The sequence below is a fragment of the Nipponia nippon genome, unplaced genomic scaffold (genome assembly GCF_047370975.1).
Source record: "Nipponia nippon isolate SJK-2023a ecotype South Korea unplaced genomic scaffold, ASM4737097v1 scaffold_6, whole genome shotgun sequence".
NCBI lineage: Eukaryota > Metazoa > Chordata > Aves > Pelecaniformes > Threskiornithidae > Nipponia > Nipponia nippon.
The window spans coordinates 68,290,172-68,305,744 of NW_028262380.1; the positions used below are offsets into that span (position 1 = coordinate 68,290,172).

The 15,573-nt window shown below is 42.5% G+C and overlaps 1 protein-coding gene across 10 annotated transcripts in view; it reads left to right on the top strand.

Annotated features, from left to right (window-relative positions):
* The first annotated feature begins 10,266 nt into the window (after positions 1-10,266).
* The window catches only part of OTUD4 (OTU deubiquitinase 4), a 36,084-nt gene continuing 30,777 nt past the window's right edge, over positions 10,267-15,573 (top strand). For 9 of the 10 annotated variants that reach the window (XM_087737113.1, XM_087737115.1, XM_087737119.1 and 6 more), the window contains exons 1-3: positions 10,285-10,536; positions 13,167-13,704; positions 15,264-15,347. In XM_087737113.1, the coding sequence (XP_087593239.1) occupies positions 13,540-13,704; positions 15,264-15,347 (249 nt within the window). In that variant the 5' untranslated portion in view covers positions 10,285-10,536; positions 13,167-13,539. Of the gene's footprint in view, positions 10,537-13,166; positions 13,705-15,263; positions 15,348-15,573 lie in introns of all 10 variants that reach the window. The other variant, XM_087737117.1, reaches the window with a different exon arrangement.

Sequence of the window (15,573 nt, forward strand, 5' to 3'; positions counted from 1 at the left end):
TACTTGTTTCAGTCAAACCTGACTTAATTTCCCCTTATTTGAAAACCTCAGGATGCCAACATCTTACCCTAGCTACCCCAGAGAAACTAACCAAAACATTTGTTACAAAGTGGTTATTTGGTTGAACCAGCTCTTCTCAGGTGAGTATTTTATTTCAGCATACAATAATCCAATCATTGAAGAGTAATTCTACTTTGTAAAAAGGTTGATTATTTTGGAATAAACCCATTTTTTGTTCTGCAAGAGCCTATCCAAGCAAGAGCTGTTATCCTGGAATAGCTGGTTATGTCAATCCACTTCTAGAGGTGTGTAAAACCTTGGTATTCAAACACTGATTTCTCCCAGATCAGAAGTATTTTTAACTTTTAGAATTTGGTTCAGGTTATTCTTTAGCTAGGTGTATATATCTTTAGCTTCACCTTATAGCAAATCAGGAAGGATTTTTCTTTAGAGAGGTATTTACATAAAATAGTTTGTATTTTAAGAATGTTAAAAGAAGTATGAAATTGGCATTTAATGTGGGTAAAATACCTTTACATCAGTAGGTATTATTACACTGTAAGCCACAGAACTGAAAGACGCATGTATTTTGTTTATAAAGTTGACATGCAAAATAAAATTGTATTTTTTAAAAGATACAAAGATGCAAGTTAAAACTTTAAAATGATAAGGTGCATATCTTCAGTTAATAATTTTTGTCTTACATTAATTTATATGCACAATTTATTTATACAGTAGCATTTACTGATTTGTTTTTAAGTAATGTTTTGCTATTAGAAGCCATCTCCCTCTCCCAAAAGCAAACAAAAACCCCTGTGAGTAAGTAAAAAACCCCTTTTAGCATTCCTTTTCTATTCAACTTTCTACATATTTTGACTCCCTTTGTTTTCACAAATTGTTTTCACAATAGAAACAGGGATGAACAGGGACATTGGACAGGGAAATGAAAAATAAAAGCCAAGGGGTTTTTTTTATTATTAAACCAGATGACACAGTAACAAATACAGATAAGGTACTGGACAAACAAACCTTTCCTCAGATCACATCTGTGCCTTAAAGTATGGCCATTTTTTACCACTATATTAGTCTAATAACAGATTCTCATCGCAAACCTTTCCTCACTTACTGCCTCAAACTGTCATGGTCATCATAATACTATCCAGGCTGAAACAAAAAGAATGGGAAAGGGAAAAGGGCACAGAGAAGAAACCCTTGGAATAATACTTGGAAAGGAAAATTTTGAGTAACTGGAAATGCTTGCCATTTAAAAATCACTATACAAGAAAAGATGCTTTCCTGAGATAATTTTTTCCCTTTCTTTTTATACTGGCTATAGCATAAACTGTCTTTCTTAAACAGCATCTATTTTCTGCTGGGCAGATCACATACAACCTCACCTCACAGGTGCTGCACACTCTTGCTTCGTTCCAGTAAAACGTGTGCTCAACTTTACGTAGGTATACTCCCTGTGAATTAATGTCAACAGATAATAAACTATTTGATGCAAAAAGCTTTGTTTAACATTATTAAAAAAAAAAATTTGGTAGGATTCCCAGGCAGGATTTTTACAGACATTTTCCCACATAAGATGGGCAATTAGACAGTATGAAAAGTGACTTCCAGTTCTCAAAGTTTCATTTCATTTAGGAGCCAATATGATTAGCGGCTAGACTAGTTTAAAAGACAAGGAGCCAGAAGAGTTTAACATTTTCAGGAAGGCTGGGCCATTCACTGAATTACCTTGGGATAATCACTTAACTGTTACGTTCTTTAGTGAAACCATCTGTAATACTGGGTCAAAGCTCTCCCCCCCCTCCCCAAATCTCATTGAGAAACAGATGCTTAAGTCTGGTTCAGTTCTCTAAAGTAAATAAATTACAAAAAAGAGCAAGACAAATATGGCATGAGAACAAGACATTCCTTTAGCAACCTTACTAAGTCAAACTGAGATGCAGCTGCAATGCAAGCCTACTCAACTGCAATGCTGTATATCATTGAGCTAAAAGCCAGCACGAAATACACTCTCATGTCTACTTGATTACTAAATGCTCACTTTGAAACTAGAAGGCAAAATTCAGACTTCACTTATATAGCTACAGACTCACTGACTTCAGAAAAAACAGTGGAAATCCACGGAGTAGCATCCTGTGGAGTCTAAACTTCATGCACACACAAGGAGACACTTTTAAGTCAAGGAAACAGGCATTGGCAGCATTCAGTACTTTGTGTTCCCTGTTGACACATGTGCTTACTTTAAAGCACTGTGCATTTTTATGGTACACTATCAAAGAGAAAACAGTTGTCATAGCCATTGTTCCAATCTGGACACTAGCTCAGACTATCTCATGGAAAACAGCAACACTATTACCATATAAAGATGTACAGCAAATGGAAAATTAATCTGGCAGTTAAGGCACAAGAATAGAGATGAGGAACCCACCCAGGTTCCATTTCCAGATATGTCAGACGCTTCCTGGATGATCATGTGCATATCGTCAAATTTTGATGTTCCAGTTTCCTCATCTACAAAATGGATCTAGCAGCACTTGTTAAAGAAGTTCTGTGCTTTGAGACTGAGACGAAAAAAGGCTTAAAAGGTCTGCAGTTAAGGAGGAACTTACTGGCAGCCTTAGTCAATTCTTTTCCTTTTCAGTTAATGCATCATTCAGTTAATTTGTCATATCATTGAAAACATTCTGCAGTAGAGGCATACACAGTTTAAATGCCCGTATGTGTCATCATCAGCTGAATTAGTACTATCTCTTACACAGAATGCACATGAATTTTGTACTTAAAACCATGCAGAAGCCCTGTATCCTACTGAAATGCAACACAATATGTGGAAAATCTATAGTTTCAAATGTTACTTGCAGTGGTTCACAAAACCTAGGAACACAACAGTATTTTCAGCAAAGCAGTGTGCTATTGGTTATACTTCTTTTCATAATCTTAAATCACAACTACATACTGCCATACTGTCACTTCACACATCAACAATAGAACTAGATCTAGCCACAGCACAGGGAGCCACTAATGTATCACTTCAGCGAGCAAACAGCCTCTCATGGCATCAAGCCAACAAAAGTGTATTTCTGTGTCTGTATACAGCTGGCAGAGGCAGAATAGATGGGAAAACAACCTGACAGTCCCCTGCTGCTTTATTTACACCTCAGAGCTGTTGTAGTACAATGCCTGGGGAGAGACCAAGCTCAGAATTGGACATTTCTCAGCTCTGTGCTCTGGAGCTGGGCTGCATCCTTCATGGTTGCAGTCAAAAACCTCTTTTTATGTTTTTTTTTCTTGGTTTTGTTTTTTTTTTTTTTTGGGGGGGGGAAGGGGGCAGCATGCATTGAGTGTACTGACTGTGTTCCCCTAACAAAATATGAGTTCAGAAGTTACTGCTGTGCTCCCTCATCTCACATTTCAACACGTTAAAAAAATTAAAACCTAAAATGTTCAAGGAGCTAATGCCATCTAAAGGCTAATAAGCTGAACTACAATATATGGCCACTAGCCCTATAACCATAAGGAAAACCACTACATCTAACTGCTACAGATTTTCACTTATTCTGTTGCTGAGAACAGCATAGGCACCAGAAGGCTTTAGCCAGAATGGCAAAAAAAAAAAACCACCAACTTATTACTCAGCAAGATTGTCTCATACAAATTCCATCTCTTTGTACATGATTTTTATTTATCACTAGAGCTTTATTAGTAACATGATTTATCCTGATTTTATTTATGAATATTTCATTGCACTTGCACTTACTTTAAGCAAAGTTGATAGTAGTATGAACTGCTGCTCATTTCAAAACACATCAGAAGTCAAAGAATGAATATTTTGCAGCAATATTAGAGATTTATATATTTGAATGATATTTTTTCTATCTTTGCTAAAAGATAAGCTCCTCCAATCATGTACAGCCTTCTTAAACATGAAGAAAAGTACCTGATTTCTAGAGGATCCTGACTTTGTGCTCGATTTAAGTGTAATACTAAAAAATTGTTCTTCCCTGGTAACTTCTCCGGGTCTCTAAAATAAAATAATAATAAAAGCAATCAGGTTGGTTGATTTAATTTTAAATATGCTTGCTTTATAAAACAAATACTACAAAAGTAGTATTATTAGGCAGTATGGACATTCTGTTCAAGCTATAAGGAAAGTCAAGCTGCTGAATGATTAATCTTGGTTTGCTGAAGTGTTAAACCAGTTTTTGACAAGCATCTTATCCCAGCTGGTTTTTTTTCATTATTTCCATCCATAAATAAAAAACAGATGGAAAGGACAGGATGATCTCTACTAGTTCTACACACTTGAAAGACTGAGTGATCAAACCAATTAAATTCTCTTCCTACAAGTATACTTCCCTTTTTTTAATAAAACCTTTTTCAATGCAAAACATACTTAGATAATCTTCTTAAGAAGAAGGTTCAAATACATTTATAGTGATCTTATTTAACTAAAAGCAACTATAAAGAATTTTTTTCCCATGATTTTCTTTCTATTCCCGTATTTATCCACTAGGAGTTTAATATGAATCACAAATAAAAGCGTAATAATTATCTAGTAAAAGAAGAAATGAAACAGTCCTAATCTTCTAAAATAGTAAAATGTATGTAAAAATTAAGAATCCATATAAATGTTATGTTCAAGTCTGAAATGTCTCAGATGTATGTAGATATAGCATGCCCTCTTTGTTAGCAAAAAGAAATGCTAAATTATGCATAAAGACTATAATCAGCGCATTTTAATGGTTACCAATAAGTGAAAAATCAGTCTTTAAGAAAAAATACAACTGTAATTTAAGATTATAAGCAATCATTTAAATCAAAGTTTCCTGTTCACTGATTTGATTCATTTTCATGATGCCTGATTTAAACCACTCCTCTAACATATGCTACTGTTTACTTATTCTGAGTTACAGAAAATATTTTTTTCTGCTTTGAAACAAAATACTGCTGCCAGAGTCCTCACTTTTTCTAGCTGCAGTCACACATTTACTTCTGCAAACAGGGTTGTGTCCCTTCACTTCCTAACCCATATCATGGACTCCCCTGTCCACCTTTTACTGACATCAACGTACTTGAAGCCAAGCAGTCAGCTGCATCAGTTCCCTGATCCAGATGAAACAAATTTGTTGAAAACAACACCAAATTACTTTTTATGAAGGACAGTCTAGGCACAAGAGAAGAGAGCTGGAACAAGCCTGGGGAAAAGGTGGGACTCTTTCTTTGTAAGATGGCTGGATGTCAGGTGCCCACCAAGCCAAGCCGCTCTATCACTCCCCTCCTGAGCTGGACAGGGCAGAGGAAATATAACAAAAGGCTCATGGGTCAAGACAGAGACAGATCATTCACCAATTACCGTCACAGGCAAAACAGACTCGACTTGGGGAAAAATTAGTTTATTACCAATCAAATCAGAGGAGGATAATGAGAAACAAAACCAAATCTTAAACACCCCCCCCCCCCCTTCTTCCCAGGCTTAACTTCATTCCTGATTTCTCTGCCTCCTCCCCTCCAGCAGCACATGGGAACGGGGAATGGGGAATGCGGGTTGCGGTCAGTTCATCACACGTTGTCTCTGCCACTCCTTCCTCCTCAGGGGAGGACTCCTCACACTCTTCCCTTGCTCCAGCGTGGGGTCCCTCCCACGGAAGACAATCCCCCACGAACTTCTCCAATGTAAGTCCTTCCCACGGGCTGCAGTTCTTCACGAACTGCTCCAGCGTAGGTCCCTTCCACGGGCTGCAGTCCTTCAGGAACAGACTGCTCCAGCCTGGGGCCCCCGCGGGGTCACGAGTCCTGCCAGCAAACCTGCTCTGGCATGGGCTCCTCTCTCCATGGGTCCACAGGTCCTGCCAGGAGCCTGCTCCAGCCTGGGCTTCCCATGGGGTCACAGCCTCCTTTGGGCATCCCCCTGCTCTGGTGTGGGGTCCTCCACGGGCTGCAGGTGGATCTCTGCTCCACCGTGGACCTCCATGGGCTGCAGGGGGACAGCCTGCTTCACCATCACGGTCTTCACCACGGGCTGCAGGGGATTCTCTGCTCCGGCGCCTGGAGTACCTCCTCCCCCTCCTTCTTCACTGACCTCAGTGTCTGCAGAGCTGCTTCTCTCACATATTCTCACTCCTCTCTCTGGCTGCCGTTGCGCTGTTTTTTTCCCCCTTCTTAAGTATGTTATCCCAGAGGCACTACCACTGTCGCTGATGGGCTCGGCCTTGGCCAGCGGCGGGTCCATCTTGGAGCCGGCTGGCATTGGCTCTGTCAGACATAGGTGAAGCTTCTAGCAGCTTCTCACAGAAGTTACCCCTGTAGCCCCCCCCACTACCAAAACCTTGCCATGCAAACCCAATACAAGTCTATGTTAGTATAAAAAAACTGGGGAAAGAGTACACTTTTTGGTTCAGTGTAACTGTTCACATTACCTACAGTAATATCCTACACCAATTTGAACCCAATTAGTCATGTTTTATCTTTATACAACTAAAGACATTCTTTTAAATGGATATGGCTCTGCCATCTTGCTTCATATCAGTTTTCCTGGCCTCAGAGCATACTTCGATATCACACAGCACTCCAGACCCCTCATCTAACTCCATAGCTATACTAGAATCCTATACTAATGCATGTAATGTTTCTCTGTGTAGGTACCAACTACTTCACAAACTTCTCCCTGTGGTCTTCTGTTCTCTTTTGCTCACCCAATACCTCAGGTAACAAATGTGGCTTTGAATTAATTGAAGGTTTACAGATAGACTTACATCTTCTGACTTTGGAGTCCAAACCTGACTGTGAAAGGCATTATAAACTCATAAAGACAAACCCTTCATTTGTCTTTAATGTTAAAGACTACCACTTTTACCCTAGTTTGAAAAAAAAAAAAGGAAAAAAAAAAAGGAAAAAAAAGGATCATTTATACTGTCTGCTTGATTATCTGTTGGTTTCTTCTCTCTCATACATGTTTGGAATCAATCTGCAAACTGTGAATCAATATGACAGAGGAACAGAAGTCTCTGTGATGGTAAGATTCTGTAAGTATCGTGAAAATCAATATCTGAATCAAGGAGAAAGACCCAAATTACTGTTGCTGTTGAACACTGAAGTTACCTGTCCTGTTTGGCCTCCTGGCTGGATAATGAGCACACGTCAAGCCCCCCAGCACAGAACCACAGCGTATTTCAGAATCAGGCATGACACCTGCTACCTCTTGTTCAGCTAGCACTTTGGGAGCACAGAGGGAAGAAGAACGTATTACAGGGCATGTCAGAGAGCTAAAAGTCTAATGGGGTGCCAGAGCAATGTGCATGGCATCTAGAAATAAGGGAACATGGCAGGAAGCTCGTGCTATTGTTGTGGCAGGACGGGGTATAGGTGAGGTAAAGACAGGAGACACAAAACCGTGGGATACCAGGATTCAGTATTTCTGCTGCTCCAAGATGAGCTATGCTTAGAATCCAACCGTTCATGACTTCCAAAACTTTTAAAATTACTTTTCTTGCCTCACCTCTCAATATTTGTTGACTACAGAAACCTATGACTTCAGACCACCATCTTCAAGACATTTTATGAAGAAGTGTTCCTCAAGGGTAGATGGAACAGCTTTTACCACAATGTGCTTTTTATCATTTCTGTTGCACTGAATGGTATCCATTTATCTAAAAAAATCCAACCAAGGAAAATTTTCTTCCCCAGATTAGAGACTGCAATGGGATATTCTGGCCAGAATCTCAGAATATACCTCCTACAGCAGCATCAGAAATATTTCTAGTAGAGAACTAAGAAATGTGACCATCATGTCACATGCAGGCCTTCTATCCTGTCTTTTTCATTCTATGTGGGACAGTGTTAATTAGTTGCTTTCACAGGAATTCATTTCACAAACTCAAACTAACCCTTCTGTTGCTTGCTCTATCGTGCTGAGATATTAAGCTGCTGACTGTGCCATCAGCCCATCATTTTTTAGGTACTGCCCACCTGAATGTTAAGCACCTCAAATTGGATGTGGTATTAAATCCGCATGGAAGTAAAGCAGTTAAAATATCAGGCTGGGGTTCTAGCCTTGACCAAAACTCTCCAGAAGGCAAAATGTTATGATTACTACATTTTTGAAGAATAATAATTTCAAACTGAAGTAGACTGCATTTCTGTAGTTCCTTGAGATGTAATGAAGGTATACAATACTGGGAGTGTATGATCTTTGACTCGTGCATAGAGCACAAAGATGCAGTTAGCTATAAATAGTACGCAGGAGTAATGCAACCATTACTATATTCTGCTATGATTGCACTGCTGTTCTGCAAGACAGACATGAAATCCAGGCCTATTCTTCATCAGCAGAATTAAAACCAAGTTTGTCTACATACAGAGATCCATAAATAAAATGGTTTATGTTGAAGATACTCTTATCCTTCTATATTTAAGCCTGACCTATCACCGACTAATGGCAATAGAAATCTTCCTACCGACTCAATTAAATGTTGCACTGACCTATTTATGCTACCTTTGATGTCAGGAAAAGTGTATTTTTTCCTTTCAACAGGTAATAGAATCTCTTTCTTACTGTTCAATTATTTTGTATATGTATTTTTTAAAGCTTCTGCATGAGGGGCACAACTGTTTTGTAGATATCAGTATGAACACAACCTGGATAAGAAATTCTTAACATTCACAAAAGAGTCCAAAACCAAGTAATCGTGACTTGTCAGAATGCACACATCTGATGGGGAACCAGTTTTACCATGGAAGGGTTAAACTAAAACTTTGAACAGGCTGTTCAGATTTGGTACAAGGGGTTTGGGACAACTCTAACTCCAACATTCTTGGTCTCTCAGGTTGAAGTTTGACAAGGATCTGGCCTGGTGCTACACCAGAACCAAAACCTGTCATCTCGTCTTCATCTATTTTCTCTTTCTCACCCTCTCCCTTTCATATGCCGGTGTTTGTGCAGCAAGTGCACAACAAAATGGTTTGAAGACCTGATCTCACTGAAAAATATTGCAGGGCAACACTTGGCTGTCAGCCAGGTCGGTTTTCTCAGCGTGATTCACTGTCCGGCACAAACGCAGGCACACGAAGGCACTACCAGCTTAAACGTGTACTGCTCTGTAACTTTGGAAACCTAAGACCAGAGAGGGATAAATCAGTTACACTGGATTGGTTTTTAGCCTACTGTCTTCCAAAGTACTGTTCACATGCTAACTTCTATTTAACGTGCACAGAAAAGGTAGACTGAATTGCGCCTTACCAGGTAAGCCTAACGGTTTATATAACCTCATATTCTATTTCAACCAAAAATGGTCATTTCAAACAAAGACAAAAATCTCATAGTGGACTACTAAGCAAATAGACAACCTAAAAAGATTTCTTGTTTTTTACCGTGTTCCCTTAAGCATCGGGCTTTATCACCACTATTAATACTTATGCTAGCTAGCTTGAAGCACATATTTATTTATTTATTTATTTATTTATTTATTGAATTCCCCCTAAACACTTTGGCTTAGATCATGTGTTTGAGTGACGAGTTCCTCGCCTGAATAAGCATTTTATCGGGGGAGGGATATCAAATTTGAATTTGCTACACACTTGCTTACTCTTCTCACAACCTTCCCACTACTAATCTGCAGACATTTTACGTATTTCTTCACGCCTGTTATAGCATTCCTATGCGCTCTTACTGTAACTGCACACCCATACCGAGGGCACAGTTTAACAATTTTTCCTTTAGGCAGCGAGGCTGGGATTGCCGGCTCCCCCCTCTCCTGTCCCACACCTGTTCTTCCTTTAACTCATTAAAAAAATTACCTGTCAGAAAACATCTTAAAAACGTTTCCCGTGGTGTCCCACAGTCGGAGGGGCTCACAACTAGGCTAAACTGCTGCAGGGAGCGGTGCCCTCAGCCCGCGGGTGTGAGGGCGGACAGGCCGGCGGCCCCCTTCCCGCCCTTCGCGGCGGCGGACCCGAGCACTGGGACCGGCTGGGGGGGGGGGAGGGGGGGCAAGCGCTCCCTGGGCTGTACCACTGCGTGCCTCCCGCGGGTGGGGACATGAGGCGACTGCCGCTCGCCCCGGCACCATCCGGATCCTTAAAGCCGCCCAGAGACGAATCCCAGAGGAGCAGCCCGGCGCTAAACGCCGCTCCCTCCTCCAACACCTGGGCATTCTCTCCGGCCGCCTCCTTCCTCCCCTGTGCGGCAAATGGTACGATCCGCAGCAGCCCGCACAGATGCGGCCGGTGGGACAAACCAACAGCGAGCGGAGGGGGAGCGGTGCGGGCGGGCGCGCGCACTCGCTCGCGCGTGCGGCGAAGAGTGATGAGAGGCGGCGAGGCGGGAGGCCGAGACCGGGACGGGGCTGGCAGCGGCCGCATCATCGGGGAGCGACGCGAACAGGGCGGCCGCCGCGGGAGATTGAACTGCCTGCGCCGCCGCTGGGGCCGCGGCGAGGCGAGGAGGGGGCGGCGCCGCTGCCGCCGCCACTGCAGCCGTTGCCCGGGGGGAGGAGAGGAGGAGGAGGGTGGCCGCCCGCCCCTCCGCCGGTAAGTGCCAGTCAGCGGGTGGGGGAAGGGCGCGGGCCCCGCCGCGCCGCGGCCCCTCCGGGCGGGGAGTGCGGCCCCGCAGCCCCGGCGGCTCCTGTGCTCGCCCAGGGAGGGCCGCCGAGCAGGCGGGGCCCTCGTGGGTCTGCTCCTGCTCCGGAAGGCCGCCGGGCTGCAGGCCGAGGGGCCGCCCCTGCCCGGCTGCCTGTCCCAGGCCTGTGCCGAGTCGCCCAGGCCAGGCTTGGCGGACTGGGAGGAGGATTCTGGTGAACCGTCGCTGGCTGAAGCGGGAACGAGCGGGCGTGAAGCTGGGCGAAAACTGCTCTCCTCTCTCCGAGGTTGCAGTTTGATGAGTAAAGGCAGCCCCCCACCCCCAGCGGCTGCCCGCCCTCCCCTTTGCTGGCCCAGGTCTTGGCACATGCAGGCCGTGAACTGAATCACAAAACTAATCTTAGTTTAAAAATAAAGTTTTTTTGTTTTGCTGGGGTTTTTTTTTGGTTTTTTTTTTTTTTTTTTTAGCTTGAGTCAGCTTCCTGAGCTGTTTCAGTATATGGGCAGCAGAAGCACTTGTGAGCAGTAGGGGTTGGTGCAGAGGAGGAACTAGTGGCTGGAGCTGCTGCTTGTGGTAGAAGTGCTGGTTGAAAGTGCTAATAAAGCTACTTGCTAAGTAGAACATGTGGTAATAACTCATGAGTTATAATTTGGACATCCTTATCTTGATGGAGCATTTCTTTTAATGTTGAGGTATTTCAGATGTTTTCCAGTGGATGCATTTCTCTTTATGCTTTAGAAACTGTGCGTGTACAGGCTAGATGTCTTCAACGAGTACTTGACCTTTTTAGGAATGGATTGCTTCTTGTATAGCAGTACTTGGAAAAAAAAAAAATCTGTGGGCCACCATTGCTTGATGAGCTTCAGGAGTTAGTTGCAAAAAGAGCAGGCTTTTAGGAAACTGACAACGATATGATTTTAATTCTTTAATTTTCTCAGTGTATTCACTTATCAGAACTACATTTACATTCTGTCACATACTGGATGACCTCGTGTGTACAGGCATTCTTGAGTCTAACAGATGTGATGAAAGGCATTTGCCCTTCCCCTAACCGGCCTTTAGAATCACAATGACAAAAGGCTCAAATATGTGGGAAGACAGATTTATGAACATGTTAGAGGATAGTTCTGTCTCTAACCGGGACAAATAGGGTGAGGAAAAACTGAATATTCCTGAGAAACTTTGTAACTGGACACTAGTTTGATAGGTCTCAAAAGCATCTTGTCAAATCACTTTTATCTATAGAAGCACCTCTCAGATGCAGGACTCTGCTAGTCTGAGTTTCTTCAGTGAATATGGTAGCTGACTCAGTTGCAGCAACTGTTTATAGTTCAGTCTTGATAGATGACCTTTCCAATCCTCTGGTGAGAAGTTTGAGCTTTCCCTCCAGCCCCTTGCTTGTATTTTTACCTTGCGCTCCTTGTCTCAAACATCCCCATGCTGCCTAACCAGCTCTGTGTCGGGGAGGTTCAGATGCGTCAGGGCTTTACTTTCACTTCTCTCAGTTTCTATTCTCCTTGTCTACAGAGTTCCCCAGGAATTTGCTTTTGTGTGCAGTAGACCAACTCCTTTCTGGCTAGAGCACTTTCTCCTGACTCAGCCTGGCTGGTAACTTCTGCTTATTCAATCAGTTAGTATTATATACAGGTCTCGGCTCAAGTCACAGCCCTCCCTGGTCTTATTCCTGTTGGCTGAAAGTAAAAATCAGGGTTTTCGTTCCTTCTGTCTTTGCCTCTCTTTCTTGCATCTAAATTTGTTCATTTAAGCTAAGAAGTAACTGGTAGCATTTTATTTAGCGCTAGGGCTACTGAGAGCTTTTGTAGCTCTCCCTCCTAGATAGGTTGCACAACCATGGTAAAAAAAAAAAAAAAAAAAAGCCTTACAAGTTTAGAAAGCTTCCTTTCTTGTCACATTTTGTGCACCAAAATCTTCTAAAGCCTGTTTACAATGCCAGCAAAATTTAGTCCTGCAATTGTAATAAAAAGGTTTGCTGTTTCTTACCTCTAAGAGTGGTATACAGAAAAAGTAGTGTATTAGAAGTATTGAATGGCTATGGCTTTTTTTAATCCCTTTTTAATTAAGCCTCCATTTACTATCCCAGTTTTATTTCCATCCTCTTTCCTGCAGGTGGATGGATTTCAAAAATAATATTACAATCTAACGTGTTGGGGGGGACCCCAAAACAAACCAAAACCAAACACCCCACATACCTATGGATTTGGGGTCAGGCATCCCGGTGTTAGTTATAAAGCTAAAAAGCTGTTACGGGATGAAACGAGCCTGAGTCGGTGCAGGGCTAACAGCCAAGCCCTGGCCACCCTGAAAGCGGGGCGCGGCGGGTGTCGCCCCCCCCCCCCCGCTCCGGCCCCGGGTGCTGCGTCCGCCCGGCTCCCGCTTCTTCCTCCTCCTCCTCCTCCGGGACTACTGCTCCCAGCAGCGCCCGGGCTGAAAGTGAAAATAAACGCCAGGTTACGCTGCCTTTTTTTTTTTTTTTTTCTTTTTTTTTTTTTCTTTTTCCCCTCCCCTCCTCTCCCCGGCGGCGGTAGCACATGTCTTTTCTCTTTTGTTTTCCGCCCGGCAGGCCGGCTGCGGGAGCCGCCGGGAATCGCCGCCCCGAGGGAGAAGTGGGATCGGGACCCCGCCGGAGCCCTGTCCAGGAGCTGCCGCCCGGCCCTCTCGAGAAGCCTAGAAGCGACGGTTTTTATGGAGCTGGAAGTCCACAGCGCGGCGTAAAACTTTGCAGTTTCTCTCCGCGATTCCTACATGCAAGTTGATAACGTGAGACCAGCTGCTTTTCTGATTGCCGCCGCTACCTCGAGTGCGGAGGGGCCAGCGCTCTCCTCTCCCACCTGCTGCTGCTTCCTTTACCCGGCCCTAGAGCTGCTCGGTGGGTTTACCTTGCCATGTGGGGCTAGGAGAGGTGCAGCGATTCTCCACAGCGTGAAGCGGTAAACATGGAGGCGGCGTGCAAACCCGACGGCGGGGAGCAGAGTCATCAAGGCAGCGGCGTGGACGCCCCTGGGGACGCTTCTATGGACTGCTATTTGCGATCTCAGGGCTTGTACAGAAAGAGAGTTGCCAAGGATGGATCTTGTCTTTTCAGGGCTGTGGCCGAGCAGGTAACTGCTTACATAAACAAAGCTACTTCGCATGAAAGCATGAGAAGTGGATCTCATTAGTGGGTGATAATTAGTGTTAAAATGCAGACGAGTATAGGTTAAGGTTACACAGTCGCGTGCCAGGGAAAAAAATAACTTCTATCTTGTGAGGTGAGAGAAGTTCTGTGTGTAGAGCCGCCGTCTGTCATCGAGAAATTGTTACCTGTTTTGACCTTCCGTTGCCTCCTCAGAGCTTTTTTCAGTGTAAGATTTCAACATTTGGGTACAGCTGCTTTGTGTGAGACTACTTAGGAAATGGAATTTAGTGGAAAGAGCTGAAAAACCTTGTTTGTAGTTTTGTTAATTAGTTTACTATAAAATTAGAGAATTTCTTTTCAGTTCTTCCTGTTGAATTCCCCTCCCCCATTTCAGTGTTACTGTTAAAGGGAAAAAGTGACAGCGTCATCTTGTCTTAAATACAAACAAACAGCAGTGGGAGCTCTGGTGCTTCTGATTGTGGGAGCCCAGATTCCTGTGCTAATTATACACAGTTCACTTTTTTTTTAAATTACTTTTCCCCACTGAATTTACAAGTTCAGACAAACAAACGCTATTGATCTGGAGTGGTTTTTTTATTTCAAGGGAATAATCAATGAATATACATTGACATTCTGATGTTATAAATTATAACAACATTATAATTGTAATAATTAATATATATATAGAAGGTTTCTCCCACATTCCAGCGTATATAGAACTTTTTTCAACTATTAATTAAATTTTTAACATCCCATTTTTATTTTTTAAAGGGAAGGCCTTTAATTCAAAGTTAGTAGGTGTTTATGCACAAATTTGGCCTAATCTCTCTACTCTTCATGCAGAAAAACTGAACTGATCTGAATTTGAAAGTGTTTTCAATTGAGGGTAGTGTGTAAGGATTGCAAGAGAGGCTGCAACTTAAATTGACTGGAGCTTTCCTACGTTGTCACGAGGATGCAGACAAAGTCGCATTATAGATAACTCTGAGCCTATGATGAAAGTAATATTTTTCCAGCATAGATTTGAACAGGAGGTTGAATGCAGGTGTCATATTGGGATCTGAATTCCTGGCTTCCAAATCAGTATTTGGGCAACACACCTACACCTCTTAAAGTCGAGAGAAAGTAACCCTGCGCTCTCTTAGATTTGGTTGGATTTCTTTTGAACGATTGCCTGTTGGTAGTTGATTTCCTCATCCACTCCTGTGGTAACTTACTTCTTCAATTAATTGAAGTCCTTTACAAAGGAGTTGGTTAAAGAATGACAAAAAATGCTATTCCTTTTGCTCAGTAAATCCTCATAAAATTGAACATTTGAATTTAGTAAATCTGTGAATTCTGCAGTTACTTAATTTTTGATTAAGTAATTGAGGTTTCACCTGCATAAAGATGTTACTGAATGAACATGCATTGTAAATATTCTTAAAAATAAAACTAGAGTATTTCCAAGCCTGTATTTAGACAACAGTCATTAATTATTTGTGACCAGTCATCAAAACTCCTAAGAACCAGTGTCACTTTCTTCTGTTTCTCCCTTTGCAGGTGTTACACTCTCAGTCTCGGCATATTGATGTTAGGATGGCTTGTGTAGACTATCTTCGGAAAAATAGGGAGAAATTTGAAGCAGTAAGTATTTTTGTTTTCTTTGTGAGCATTTAAAAAAATGTTACTTTATTCCTTCCACTTTTCTAAGGTGTATTCTGCTGTTTGTGACAGTATTCATCATAGCTATATACTAATTGATGCTTTTTAAAGTGGGTGCTCCTTAAATTAATTGGCACGTGTGTGGTAGTAACTCATTTTCGTAAGCCTGCAGAAAGACTTGTATACTGCTTGGGCTGGAGAGAGGTGG